Raw genomic sequence first — 14,168 nt, forward strand, 5'->3', positions numbered from 1 at the left:
AATGTCAGCTTCAAGGAGACAGTATGATTGTCTTGGGCAACTTAGCAAAACCATCGCAAACAAAAAAAGAATGGCTAGACAAGTATTTTAATTTAGGCTATACACAGTAGAAATTTTAGAATCAACACTGCGGAGGATGGGCAGTACTAGGGCACTATGTATCAAAGGATAGGGACAAAGTGGGGAAACTGGGAGCAGTTCAGAGTAACTGCATGCAATGCAAATTCTTTAAACAAAAAGAAGGAAACCTCTCTCCTCAGTTCTGGAGATCATGGATAGACACATTTGAGCACTGACTTGGACATGTGGCCATTGTTTATACTGTTTCCAAAGAAAGATACATCCCAGCCAGGCCTGGTGGAAAGAGAAGCCACAGTCTAAAGTCTTACTAGCCAGATGTGGTGGCACACACTTGTAATCCCAGTACTTACTTGGGAGACTGAGACAGGAGGATTGCATGTTCGCAGTCAGCCTCAGCTACTTCGTAGGCCCTCTAAAACTTAGTGAGACCCTGTTTCAAAACAAATAATAAAAAATAGGGCTGGGGTGTCACTTAGAGGTAAAATGCCCGTGGGTTCCATCCCCATCACCACACACACACACAAAACGGAAAGATGCATCCCAAATATATGTCTACTCTTGAAGGCCCCTGGGGTTGGGAATGACTTATAATTGGGTCTCCCAATACCACTTGCTTCTTTTACTTTCTTCTTACCTTCTAAATTGATTAGGAATGTCCCATTAAGCTCAATCACATCTGCAGGTCTCTCTTTTGGCTCCTGAGCCAATAAAGTTGACTGGGAAGCCATCATCAGCTCATTCAATTGAGAGGTGCTAGAGGTCTCCTCAGCCTGTAGCATCTGGAAGCAAGCATGTAAAAGTTGCTATTAATTTTTTACCATGAACTGGGGTTATAAAAATAGATGCCACAAATTCTTTTTTTTTTTTTTTTGCAGTACTGGGGATTGAACCCAGGGGCATTCTACCTCTGAGCTACACCCCCGACCCTATTTTTTTTTAAATTCTTTATCTTGAAACAGGATCTCACTAAGTTTTGGAGGTCCTTACTAAGTAACTCAGGCTGACTTCAAACCTTCAATCCTCCTGTCTCAGCCTCCCCAAGAACTAGGATTACAAGTGTGCACCAGCACGCCTGGCATCACAAGTTCTTGAGAATAGTGAGAAACCATTTGTTACCATTCTATCCGGAGCTAATATTACTATATATATATATATCACTTTTTACTAATATGAAGTTTTAACTAAAATTTTTCATCAACAGTATTTATCAAGAATTTACTCAATGCTTTGTTTCACTCTGCTAGATACTCATATTCTCTCTCTCATACACACACACACCCCTACCTATGTGGTGGTTACCATCCCCATTTTACAAATGAGGAACAGGAAAGAGGTTAGTGTGTCAAAGTCTCTTAGCCATCATGTACTGAAAGGGCCGCTCAAGCCCAGGCTATCAAAGCCCATAACTTTTTTTTCCTGTATCCTGCTTCCTACACTGGCAGAGGGTTTCGGATACTATCTAAACAAAGGCCAGCTTTTAACAATGTAGACCAATGGCGACAATCTAAACACAGAGGACCCTCCTGAAGTAACTGAATTGGGTATCTGATAAACATTCTTATATTTTTTTCATTATAATTTTGATCTTCAAAATGAGTTTGTGAGATAGTACAAATATCCTTTTAAAAAACAAATCCATAAGAAAACAGGAGACTCAAAGAGATTAATTTGGTTTTAACAAGTTCATGAAGTTAGTTTTAAATGGAATCAGGTTTCCACCTGACAGCAACTTGGTAAGATTCCTAAGGAAAATACACTTGTGTTTTTGAAAATCCAAAAGCATTTTTTCCAACATAAATGGTCCAAAACAAACTGTTTTCTTTTCAGCTTGCTACTTACAACTGAGATTAAAGGAAAGAGTTTATAGGGAAAAGACCCTGGAGTGGGTTGAGTAGCCTTGACTAAGTCCTCAGTTTCCTCATGTGGGAAATAATGGAATCACCACCTCCAAACTTTTAAATTTTAAAATATAAATAATTGCTGGGTGTGGTAGTGCATGCCTGTAATCCCAGTACTTGGGAAGCTGAGACAAGAGAATTGCAGGATCGAGGACAGCTTCAGTAAGTAGTGAGACCCTGTTTAAGGACAGACTCAGCAAGACCCTATTTCAAAACAAAAAATTGGGCTGGGGTGGTAAAGTTCAGAGGTAGAATGCCCCTGGGTTCAATCCCAAGTACCACACAAAAATTAAAAAATAAAATAAAAATATCTGTTATTTGATCTCATTTCCTAGCTATATTAAGTCTCAAATCTTAAATCACTTTAATTACATTTTTAAAAAATTGAAATGAGGTTACTAACAAAAATGAGATGGTTATATTTTAGAAAACAAATAATAAAACTTTTCAAAAATAAAACATATTCATTGTAAATTTTCTTTTTAAGCATTAACAATAGAGAAAAATTTCAAGTCAATATGTTAGGCTTAATTATCACTAATCCGGTCAATCAACCCGCAGATTCCACATAAAATTCTAATGGCCCATTTGGAAATAAAAAAAAACAGGCTCTACCTGCTGAGGGACTAGGCCGGTGCCGGGGCCAACGAGGCCGGGATCAGAGCCTGCCGTGAGGCAAGGCTGGTGCTGGGTCCTCCGAGGCCGGGATCGGAGCCTGCCGAGGGGTTAGGCCAGTGCTGGGGGCAAAGGCCGGCATCGGGAGCCTTCCGTGAGGCAAGGCCGTTATTGAGGCCTCCGAGGCCGGGAACGGAGTCTGCCACGAGGAAGGCCGATGCTGGGGCCTCCGAGGCCAGGATCAGAGCCTGCTGAGGGGTTAGGCCGGTGCTGGGGCCACTGGCCGGCACTGGAGCCTTCCGTGAGGCAAGGCCACTACTGAGACCTCCGAGGCCTGGATTGGAGCCTGCCAAGGGGTTAGGCCGATGCCGGGTCCATTGACTAACATCGGAGCCTGCCGTGAGGCAAGGCCGGTGCTGGGGCCTCCGAGGCCAGGATCGGAGCCAGCTGAGGGGTTAGGCCAGTGTCATGGCCAGCGAGGCCAGAACCGGGGCCTCACATGAGGCAAGGCTGCTGCTTGAGCCAGCGAGGTCTGATCAGTCCACCGGGTAGCCAGGCCACAACTGGGGCCGTCATGAGTGGGATTGGTATTTGCAACGCGGCATGCACAGAGAAATATCGCAGAAAATTAAAACCAGATGCTTCCCCTAATCAGCAATAACTAGGCAACAGGAAACGGGCAACAGGAAGTGGTCGAGCTATAGAAAGGGCCCTATAGTGAAGCAATTAAGGTGACCAATCAGAGGGTATGAATAGGGGAGAATGGAGCCTCTTTAAAAAGCAGGAGGTACATAGACATATGTATCAGAGTTAATCATCAAACAAGCATGGGATCGAGGGAGGGGGAGGGAATGGGATGGTGACTGGATGAGGGCTAATTGGATGATGTGTGCTTGTATATCCTCTCAAGTCTTATATTCCAATGTGATGTATGATTACAATGCACCAATAAAAATAAATTTAAAAAAAACAGGCTCTATGGGAGGCTAAGACAGGAGGATTGAAATAGGGCTGGGGGTGTAACTCAGGAGTAGAATATCCCTGGTTTCAATCTCTAGTAACAAAAAACAAAACAACCCCCACAGGTCCTAATACAAAATTTCCAATTTTTATGCAATCTACTATTACTGCCATAGATTACATGTCACCTATCTTCTAAACAGCCCTGAGCGTTTTCAATTCACATAGAACTTTATCATGCTATTCTGGTCCCTATAAAGTAACATACACATGTAGTATATGCAGAATATGTATTTTCCAAGATATGTGAAAGGACAAAGTAAAGATGTGGGGTAAAAGCATCAGGATTAGAAGACTGAAATCCTGCTGGATGTGGTGGTGCACACTTGTAATCCCAGTACTTGGGAGGCTGAGAGAGGAGGATCGCATAGGTTCGAAGCCAGCCTCAGGTACTTAGTGAGGCTCTCAGCAACTTAGTGAGACCCTTTTCCAAATAAAATATAAAAAATAGGACTGCAGGTGTAGTCCAGAGGCAGAAAGCCCCTGGGTTCCATCCCCAGTACCACAAAAGAAGAAAGAAGAGGAGGAGGAGGACGAAGAAGAAGAAGGAGACTGAAATCCTAATGTATAAATTAAAATATTTTATGTAGACTTTTGTACTGGGGTTGGAACCCAAGGGCATTCAACCTCTGAGCTATGCCCCAGCTCTACTTTTTATTCTTTATTTTGAAATAGGGTCTCACTGAGTTGCAAAGGACCTCACTAAGTAGCTGAGGCTGTCTGCGAACTGGGACCCTCCTGTCTCAGCCTCCCAAGTACTGGGATTACAAGCATGTACCACCATGCCCGGCTTATGTAGTGTTTTTAAAAAACAATTTTCAGACAAAGCTGTATAATTCTGAAGCCACTTATACAGGTGCACATTGCTGCATACCTCTATTATCTCAAAAAGCAACCCGGGCTCTATCACAATGATAACCTCGTACTCGGCAGCATTTTTGCCAGGGATGCTTCCAAGAAATGAATCCCGCATTGCACATGCGCTCTCCACTGCCTCCTCAAGCCCAGGCTTCTTCCAGATTGAACTTGTGTTGATCCATCCAGTGCGAAAAACACTCTTGGGTTCTTAAAAAAAAAAAAAAAAGTGAACCAATTTACATATATCCTAAAGTATATACGAATCTCTAACCATTAACAATTTACCATTAAGCCAGAAATGGTGGCACATGCTTGTAATCCCAGTTCTTGGGAGGCTGAGACAGAAGGATTGCAGGTTTGCCAACAGCTTCAATTAGTGAGGCCATCTGCAACTTAACTTGTTTCAAAATAAAGAATAAAAAATAGGGATAGGGATATTTTGCTTGGAGGTAGAATGCCCCTGGGTTCCATCCCCAGTACCACAGGGAAAAGAAAAAAAAAAAATACCATTAAACCAGGTGCAGCATGGTGGCACACATCTGTAATGCCAGTGCTTGGGAGGCTGGGACAGGAGGATCGCAGGTTTATAGACCCTCCACACTTAGTGAGACCCTGCTCAGAGGTGAATGTCCCACATTTAATCCCCAGTATCACCACTACCACCAAAAAAAAAGAAAAACTAATGGGAAATAAGAAAATACTTATAGTAATCATGTGATGAAATATTACAGAGCCAACTTATATACAAAACATTTATGTAAGAAATTAAGAACATTTATATTTAAACAAAAAACTATACAGTAAGATCTCAACAAAAGAATGCTCAGAAAATATAAAACAGATATCCTAATATTAATAGCTCTTGACTATGGCTATAAGATTGAATGACTCTTCCCCCTTCTATCTACACAGTTTCTAATGTCCTAGAAGCTTGATACAATCAGAAGAAAAGAACTGTTATAAAAGTATTCACTGAAAAGTACTATATTTTGCTTTAAATGAAACCTAAAATAAATTTTGGAACATTTATAAATACACTTAAGAAAAAATGTCTTCTCGATATTGCCAAGCTGCTAATGAGTTTCAGAAAGCACTAGAGAGGCTCAAAGGCCATTCTGAAACCATCCTACTATTTTACAAGTAAGTACAGAAGCTTACTTATATAAATGCCAAGGCATACCATGTCACAAGTTATCACTACAGGTGACTAAGTGCCCTTATATAAAGGAGATAGAGTTAGAAGTTGCACCCCTATCGGGGATCTTTCTCCCTTGGTTGAAACGTTCATCGCTCCTTACCTTTAATATACGGGATGTGCTGGAATACCTCTTCAGCCAAGTGAGGGAGAATGGGAGCAAAGGAGCGAACCATGATGTCCAGAATCTCAGCCAACGCAGTCTGACAGGAGCGCCGTTTGGGATCGCTCTCATCTTCACAGTAAAGCCTGAATGAGAAAATGTGATCAGCAATTGCCAGCACTGTATGTGTTATTATCAGCAACACGAGTCCTGCTTCAGGCTGAGTCTACTATTACCACGGCAATTTAGTTGTCGTCTTCTTTTTTTTTTTCAGGTGGCACTGGGTTCCTGGCTACACTCCCAGACCTATTTTTATACTTTTTTATTTGGAAACAGGGTCTCTTAAGCCAGCGAGGCTAGCTTCGAACCTGCGCGATCCTCCTGTCTTCGCCTCCCAAGCGCGGGGATTACACGCGTGCACCACCATGCCCGGCTCCATTTAGTTGTCTTCTAATCAAAGAATATTCTTTCATATAATTTTCTGATAACTTATCAGTCCCTCTTTACTCTCTCCAGGTGTGCCTCCACCTCAAAAACTGCTCATGCTATGTCCAAATTTGCTTGTCGGGTGGATGACAGCTAGAGTCTAGACTCCTGTGCTGTAAGACAACTGATGAGTTATCTGGGGAAATTTGGATGTGACTCCCACCCCCTGCGATGGTACTAGTGTTCTGAGAGAAGGAGCTTGTTATATTCCCTCTGGTTCCTACACTGCTGAGTGGTTACTGTAAAGATGGCACCTTCACCTGTGCACTAGAGCAATACATAAAGGGTTCTCATCAAGCCCTATACTAAAATAGAGACACTATTATTATTATTATTATTTTTTTTGGTGGTACTGGGGATGGAACCCTTCTACCTCCAGGCTACACTCCCAGACTTATTTTATATTTTTATTTGGAAACAGGGTCTCCTAAGCCAGCTTGGGGCGTCGAACCTGCGCAATCCTCCTGTCTCCACCTCCCATGTAAGCATACACCTCCTATGTAAGCATAGGGATTACAAGCGTGCGCCACCTGTCAAAAGGACACTATTAACATTCCACAACCCGGAAGGACCCTGAGATCCTGGCTGCCAGGCCCGGACCCTGGGCGTGTGGGCGGGCAATGGCGGGACACCCTTAGGCGACCCCCTCCCCACCTGGAAGGACCCTGAGGTCCAGGCCACCAGGCCCGACCCTGGGTGCGTGGGTGGGGCACCCTTAGGCGACTCCCACCCCACACACCCGGAATGAAAAAAATTTTCATCGTTACCGAGTGCCTGATCCCACATCCTCCCCAAACCATGCATATTCTCTTATTAAAAAAAAAAAAAAAAAAAGGGAAAAGAAAAATATTCGAGAGGGGTTAAGATGGCCGAGGTGGCAGCTAGAACATTGGGAGACGCAGACAAAACATATACATCTGAACTGGAACTTTTGGAAAAATTCCCCACAAAGAGGATGGAGGCTTCTCTACATCTTTAAGAATCCTGGACATCACCTGTAAGGATAGAGTCTAGCAGAGACTTAGGAAGAAGGCGGTGGCGGCAGCAGTGGTCAAGATGGCAGTGGAAACTTGTCTTTGGGAGAGGCAGACATCTGATCCAACCCACCCTGATCCTCTGAAGAAATTACCCCAAAGGTTGAATGCTACCGTCGTGCATGCTTAGGAACACTGGACATTATGCGGTATGGGAAAAGAGCTTGAGAAAGATTTGAAATGGTGGAGACAGTCGCATTGGCAGCGGCAAGTACTCAGGGGAGGCAGAGATCTAACATAATACACCTGGAACTTTTGAAGAAATTACCTCACGGTGGAATACTACCACCACGCACCTCGGGAACATGAGACAACCTGCTAGGTGAAGAGGGGGCTTGGATCGGAGCCTGCCGTGAGGCAAGGCAGGTGACGGGGCCTCCGAGGCCGGGATCGGAGCCTGCAAAGGGGTAGGGTTGGTGCCGGGGCCAGCGAGGTTGGGATCAGAGCCTGCCATGAGACAAGGCTGGTGCTGGGGCCTCCAAGGTCGGGATTGGAGCCAGCTGATGCGTTAGGCCAGTGCCGGAGCCAGCAAGGCTGGGATTGAAGCCTTCCGCGAGGCAAGGCCGGTGCTGAGGCCTCCGAGGCCGGGATTGGAGCCTGCCAAGGGGTTAGGCCAGTGCCGGGGCCATCGAGGCCGGGATTGGAGCCTGCTCTGAGGCAAGGCTGCTGCCGGGGCCTCCGAGGCCTGGACAGGAGCCTGCCAAGGGGTTAGACCGGTACCGGGGCCAGTGAGGACAGGATTGGAGCCTGCCTTGAAGTATGGCTGGTGCTGGGGCCTCCAAGGTCGGGATTGGAGACTGCCGAGGGGTGAGGTCAGTAACGGGGCCAACGAGGCTGGGTTCGGAGCCTGCCGTGAGACAAGGCCACTACTGAGGCCTCCGAGGCAGGGATCGGCACCAGCCGAGGGGTTAGGCTGGTGCCAGGGCCAGCAAGGTTGGGATTGGAGCCTGCCGTGAGGCAAGACCGGTGCTGGGACCTCCAAGGCTGGGATCGAACTCTGCCGAGGGGTAAGGCCAGTGCCAGGGCCAGCAAGGCCGGGATCAGAAACTGCTGTGAGGCAAGGACAGAGCTGGGACATGCAAGACCAGGATAGGAGCCTGCCGAGTGGTTAGGCCAGTGCCAGGGACAGCGAGGCCAGGATTGGAGCCTGTCGTGAGTCTAGGCTGGTGCTGGGGCCTCTGAGGCTGGGAGCAGAGTCAGCCGAGGTATTAGTTCTGTGCAGGGGCCAGCAAGGCCAGGATCGAGGCCTCCCATGAGGCAAAGCCGGTGCTAGAGCTAGCGAGGTCGGGATAAGAGTCCCCTGGATGGCCAGGCCACTACTGGAGCCGTCAAGACTAGGATTGGAACTTGCAATGCGGCATGCACATAAAAATAGCACAGAAAATAAAATCCAGATGCTTCCCCTAATTAGCAAGAACTAGGAGGAAAGGGGTAACAGGAGGAGGTCGAGTAGTAGAAAAGGCCTTTTTGAGAAACAATTAAAGTGACCAATCAGAGGGGAGGGGATGAGGGAGGATGGAATCTCTTTAAAACTCATGAGGTGTGTAAACAAATATATCAAAGATAATCACCAATTAAGCACCGGATCAATGGAGGGGGAGGAAATGGGATAGGGATTGGATGAGGGCTTATTGGATGATATGTGCTTGTGTATCTTCTCAAGTCTTGTATTCCGAAGTGATGTATGATTACAAAAAATAATAATAATAATAAATAAACATTCCACAAAATTAGTATATAATTGCTCTTAGAGTCCTCTCTCCCCTTCAAGATTTGCAGCCCAAGAACAGCACTATGTTCATTACATTTTGGTAGCAGCTATCACTTATGAAACATTTACTTTATCAGACAGCCCTAAGCATATTACTTTCATCATCTCTTTTCAGTCTCATAACCTCATTATAAAGTAGGTATCCTCACCCCCATTTTTCATAAAGTAATTAAACTAAAAAGCAAACCTGATAACAAGGCTTAATGTCAGAACACAGTCTCAATAACTGCATGATGCTGGCCACCTTAATCATCGCTGTATCGCCAACATTTGCCCAGCACACTCAGGAAATATTTGCTGAGTATCTTGATGTTCTGTCATACATACCTATCCTTGATTATGCTGAAATAAAAGTTGGAGAGTTCTCTGGTATAAAAAGCTTTCAAAAGCCGAATAACTTTTCCAAAATCATATTGTTTGTATGAATCGGTAATCTGGAGAAAAAAAGTCAAAATAATTGGGAAGCCAAATGCAAGGGAAAATGAAAGTCATCACAAGCAATATACATTCCTTTAAACATGTTTCAAAGGTAAACGAATAAAAAATAGACAATAAGGCAAAATCTTCCAAATATCATTTCCTTTTTTTTTTTTTTTGGGTGGTACTGGGGTTCCTGGAAGCCCTTCTACCTCCAGGCTACACTCCCAGACCTATTTTATACTTTTTATTTGGAAACAGGATCTCTCTCTCTTTTTTTTTTTTTTTTTTTTTTTTTGGTGGTACTGGGGCTCTTGGAAATCCTTCTATCTCCAGGCTACACTCCCAGACCTATTTTTTTATATTATTTTTATTTGGAAACAGGGTCTCTTAAGTCAGCGCATCTGACTTCGAACCTGCGCAATCCTCCTATCTCTGCCTCCCAAGCACAGGGATTACAAGCGTGCGCCACCACGCCCGGCATCCAAATGTCATTTACCCTGGGAACTATAAAACAATAATCACCAAGAGAAGGATCAAATGACTTCTGTCTGTCTGAGGTTCTAGGGCTAGACCCAGGGCCCTGTGCATGCCAGGCAAGCACTCTACCACTGAGTACACCCAGCCCTAACGTTTTAAGTGATGAAATCACACCATTTTTAAAACAGCAGAGTGGAGATTACCAATCATTCATTAAGGTCCCCTCACTTATGCTTTATTTATTTTTGTTCTGGGGGGAAAAATGGCATATGTGCCTCTGACTTGGGATACACCAAAGAAAATACATTTCCAATTTTGAGAAAACACTAAATTATTTGTGTCTACATATTAAAATAAAATTATCTTAGGAAACATAGGACCAGTCATTTCAGTTATTTCTATCCTTTCCTATGGGGGCATATCTGCAGATGAAAAAAGTTTAACTCTACTTTATTCTGTCTGGTTAAAGAAACAGCTGCTCTTGAGAGGAAACTCTAACCTGAGGGGAAGCCTGGGCCTCTGGTTCTCACCAGGTACCTCTCAAGTCTTCTGAGAATCTAAGAAAGACATTAAGACACTTCGTACTCAAGGTCACCTAGGAATGTGTAGACTTCAGTAAGTGTGCCTTTGCTCAGGAGCAGTCTAGTTACTGCCAAGGCTGGTTCCACTCAGATGAAACAAATCGTAACACACAATAATGCTAATTTAGATTTTCCAAAAGCTGATTCATTTACACATACCTTGCTTGCTAAATCCTGAAGTAAGTGTAGCATGTACTGGTCGATGACATACATATTCTTGACAGGGACAGAATCTGTTTCTGGGTTGAAACCAGCCACATTCCCCAAAAGAAAACGGAGTGTATTCCTAAGCTATTCATAGTGAGAAAAAGACAGTTAAAATTTATGAATCCTTCAATTTTTCACAAAAAGGTTATTATATAACACCATAATTAGGTCCAGTCCAACTTTTGACACTTTCTCAACGGGATACTTTTTGTAAATTTTATTATTTCTACATAAGACCATAAATGTATCAATTCTCAATCAAATATTCCAATTGTAGAAACAACCACTAGATTTTATGCCTGATGATTAAATTTTCATTATATTTCTCCATAAATTTAGAGTATATCACCTTTCAGTAGCAGTTTATTATGTGTGAAAGTGAGGGTATTATTTCACTTATTCATGGATGAAAATAAAGATAAATGGGATCAATGTAAAGTCAGTGGGTACATAAAAAGTATAGGAAAATTAAGTTTATTTTAGACTGCTATATTTTATATGCTAATAAAATATAAAAATGCATTATGGAAAAATCTTAGTATTACTACTGTTTTTAAACAAATTAATGCATGACACTTTTAAATGTTCACAACATGAAACTCATTTTCATTCAATTTTGCAATGTCAAACAAAACATGCCTCACTCTTGATAATGATCATTTAGTTCATTTTCACTCAGATATAGGACAAATGATGGCACTAACCTTGCTAATATCATCTCTAGCAGCATTGAGCGCCGATGGACCAATAGTCACTTCGGTGAAGACATTGGACTCCGCAACCCACCAGCGAAGGACATCAGCGCCATAGGGAGGTTCTTTGCTTTGATCCTTTTCATTGAGAAAGAAACATTAAAAACAGAAGGGTTTCATTCCAACTAGCTGAATGAATACTTGAGATTCCTATGCAGAAATGTCCGAGTACAATATAAGTATAAACTATACCAGCACAGTAATGAAATACAGACTAATGACTGCTAATCAGGCTGCATCCAAAAACAACAAAAAGAAAAGAGGGGGCGCTGTTATGCACCTGTGTTCACTGCATAGACATGATACCCAGCTCTTCCCCTTCACTTCGCAGCCATCTGTTACAGCCGGGCTCAGGCATAGGGCAGCACTGGGCAGAGGGATAGAAGGCCACTTCCCTTCACTACTCCCTAGCAACACTGTCCACAAGCAATGACTCTAGGATGTAAGGAGGGCAGTAAAGAGCCACTGGAGTCAGGTAACAAAAAGTGATTTCTCTTATGAAAGCAACTCCAAACATCCCCATATTTTCATCAACTCCAGACTTGATATCTATCCTTGCTACTAAGTGTATAATTTCTACAACTATAATAATGTAATGTATATTTAAAAGTTACAATCTTTTTTTTTTTTACTATATGCCTTCCATTTAGGTACAAAATTATAGTTTATACATACTAAAAGCTCAGTCAACTAGAGAAGAAATAGTGGAGTTCAGAACCTAGCTGAAGACTCAGACCTGAAATGTGTCAAAAGGCTCATATTCCTTCTTTATTAAAACCATTTTTTTTTTTTTTTTTTTTTTGGTCTTGCTGGGGATGGAACTCAGGGCCCTTCTACCTCTGTGCTACACTCCCAGACATATTTTTATATTTTATTTGGAGATAGGGTCTCACTAAGTTGCTGAGAGCCTCACTAAGTAGCTGAGGCTGGCTTTGAACCTGTGCGATCTGTCTCAGCCTCCCAAGGGCTGGGATTACAAGTGTGTGCCACCACGCCTGGCTAAAACCACAAAATTTTTAAGAGTGTAGATTTAGCTGGGTATGGTGGTACACACTTGAAATCTCAGTGTCTGGGAGGCAGAGACAAGAGGATCACAGGCTGAAGGACAACCTCAGCAAATAGTGAGACACTCATCAACCTAGTAAGATCAGTTCAAAATAAGAATAAGATAGGGTGGGGTATAGTTCGGAGGTAGAATGCCCCTGGTTTCAATCCCATACTACCAAAAAAATAAAAATCAAGAGTATAGATTTAAGACATGATAAGGTAACCTCTTTTTTATTTATTTTTTTGGTGGTACAGAGGATGGAACCCAGGACCCTTCTATCTCTGGGCTATACCTCTAAACCTATTTTGTTTTTTATTTGGAAACAAGGTCTCACTATGTTGCTGAGAACCTAAGTTGTTGAGAGCCTCTCACTAAGTTGCTGAGGTTGGCTTCAAATAAGCAATCCTTTTGTCTCAGCCCTCTTTCTTTTCTTTTAAGAGCTGGGGTGTTGCTATGCTGCACAGGCTGGCCTGGAACTCCTGGGCTCACATGATCTTCCAGCCTCAGCCTCCCTAGTATGTGGGACTACAGTTGGATGCCACTGCACCTAGCACATCTTTGTTTTGTTGTTGATGCTCCTGTGTTTTATTTTGAAGTGACTATATTAAAGTTTGGACTGCCAATTTAAGAGCCTGAAAACAGTAAAAACTGGGTGTCATGGTACATGCCTGTAATCCCAATACTTGGAAGACTGACAGAAAGATTAAAAGTTGAGGCCAGCCTGGGTGACATAATGAGACCCTGAGCAATTTAGCAAGACTGTGTTTCAAAATAAAAAATAAAATAAGAGGTTAGGGTATAGCTTGGAGTTGGAATGCCCTTAGGTCAATCTCCCAGTACCAGAAAAAAGGGGAAAAAAGAGCATGCAAACAAAAATAAGATGAAATTTAGGAAAACAACCTACTTTTCCTCCATTGATGACAACATCAGGATTAACAACATTCCCAAGAGACTTGGACATCTTTTCTCCCTTTTCTCCAAGGGTAAATCCATGAACAACCACTGATCTAAAAAGACAAATCAGCTATTTTGATGATAAGCACAATTATAATTGTCTCTCTGAAAACAACATAGCTTAAGAAGAGCATCCTAGTTTGACACAAAAATAATGCTCTGCTGGGGGCACATCATTGCTAAGAGCTTTTGTTAAAAATCCAATTCTCAGAAGCTAATATATCATGATTGTTAAACAGTAAGGCTCTCTACTTAAACACACACAAAAAAGTAGAAGTTTTCATTCACTAAACAAATTTCCCGACCTTGTGATATGTGCCGATTTCAATCACTGAAACTAGCCAAGAAAATGTACATCTTAAAAAGAGCAGAATAAGCCAGGTGTGGTGGTGCATGCTTGTAATCCCAGAGCTTGGGAGGCTGAGACAGGAGGATCGCACAGGTTCAAAGCCAGCCTCACCTACTTAATGAGGCTCTCAGGAACTTAATGAGACTGTTTCCAAATAAAGTATAAAATAGGTCTGGGAGTATAGTCAGCGGGTAGAAAAACTGCTGGGTTCCACCCCAGTACCACAAAAAAAAAAAAAAAAAAAAAAAAAAAGAAGCAGAATATCATCTCAAAAAGACAAGAAAACCAGAATTGCTATTCTGTTGGTTTTTAAAAGAAG

The 14,168-nt window shown here is 42.8% G+C and overlaps 1 protein-coding gene across 1 annotated transcript in view; it reads right to left on the reverse strand.

The window, feature by feature from the left end:
- Window positions 1-14,168, reverse strand: part of IARS2 (isoleucyl-tRNA synthetase 2, mitochondrial) — a gene marked incomplete at both ends in the record, with an annotated part of 56,589 nt that overhangs the window by 1,161 nt on the left and 41,260 nt on the right. The window contains 7 exons of the mRNA XM_080698328.1: window positions 716-860; window positions 4,489-4,679; window positions 5,771-5,916; window positions 9,389-9,495; window positions 10,699-10,830; window positions 11,451-11,576; window positions 13,451-13,553. Coding sequence (XP_080554454.1) covers window positions 716-860; window positions 4,489-4,679; window positions 5,771-5,916; window positions 9,389-9,495; window positions 10,699-10,830; window positions 11,451-11,576; window positions 13,451-13,553 — 950 coding nt within the window. The remainder of the gene's footprint in view (window positions 1-715; window positions 861-4,488; window positions 4,680-5,770; window positions 5,917-9,388; window positions 9,496-10,698; window positions 10,831-11,450; window positions 11,577-13,450; window positions 13,554-14,168) is intronic.

The sequence above is a fragment of the Muscardinus avellanarius genome, assembly GCF_963383645.1.
Source record: "Muscardinus avellanarius genome assembly, chromosome: 7".
Classification (NCBI taxonomy): Eukaryota; Metazoa; Chordata; class Mammalia; order Rodentia; family Gliridae; genus Muscardinus; species Muscardinus avellanarius.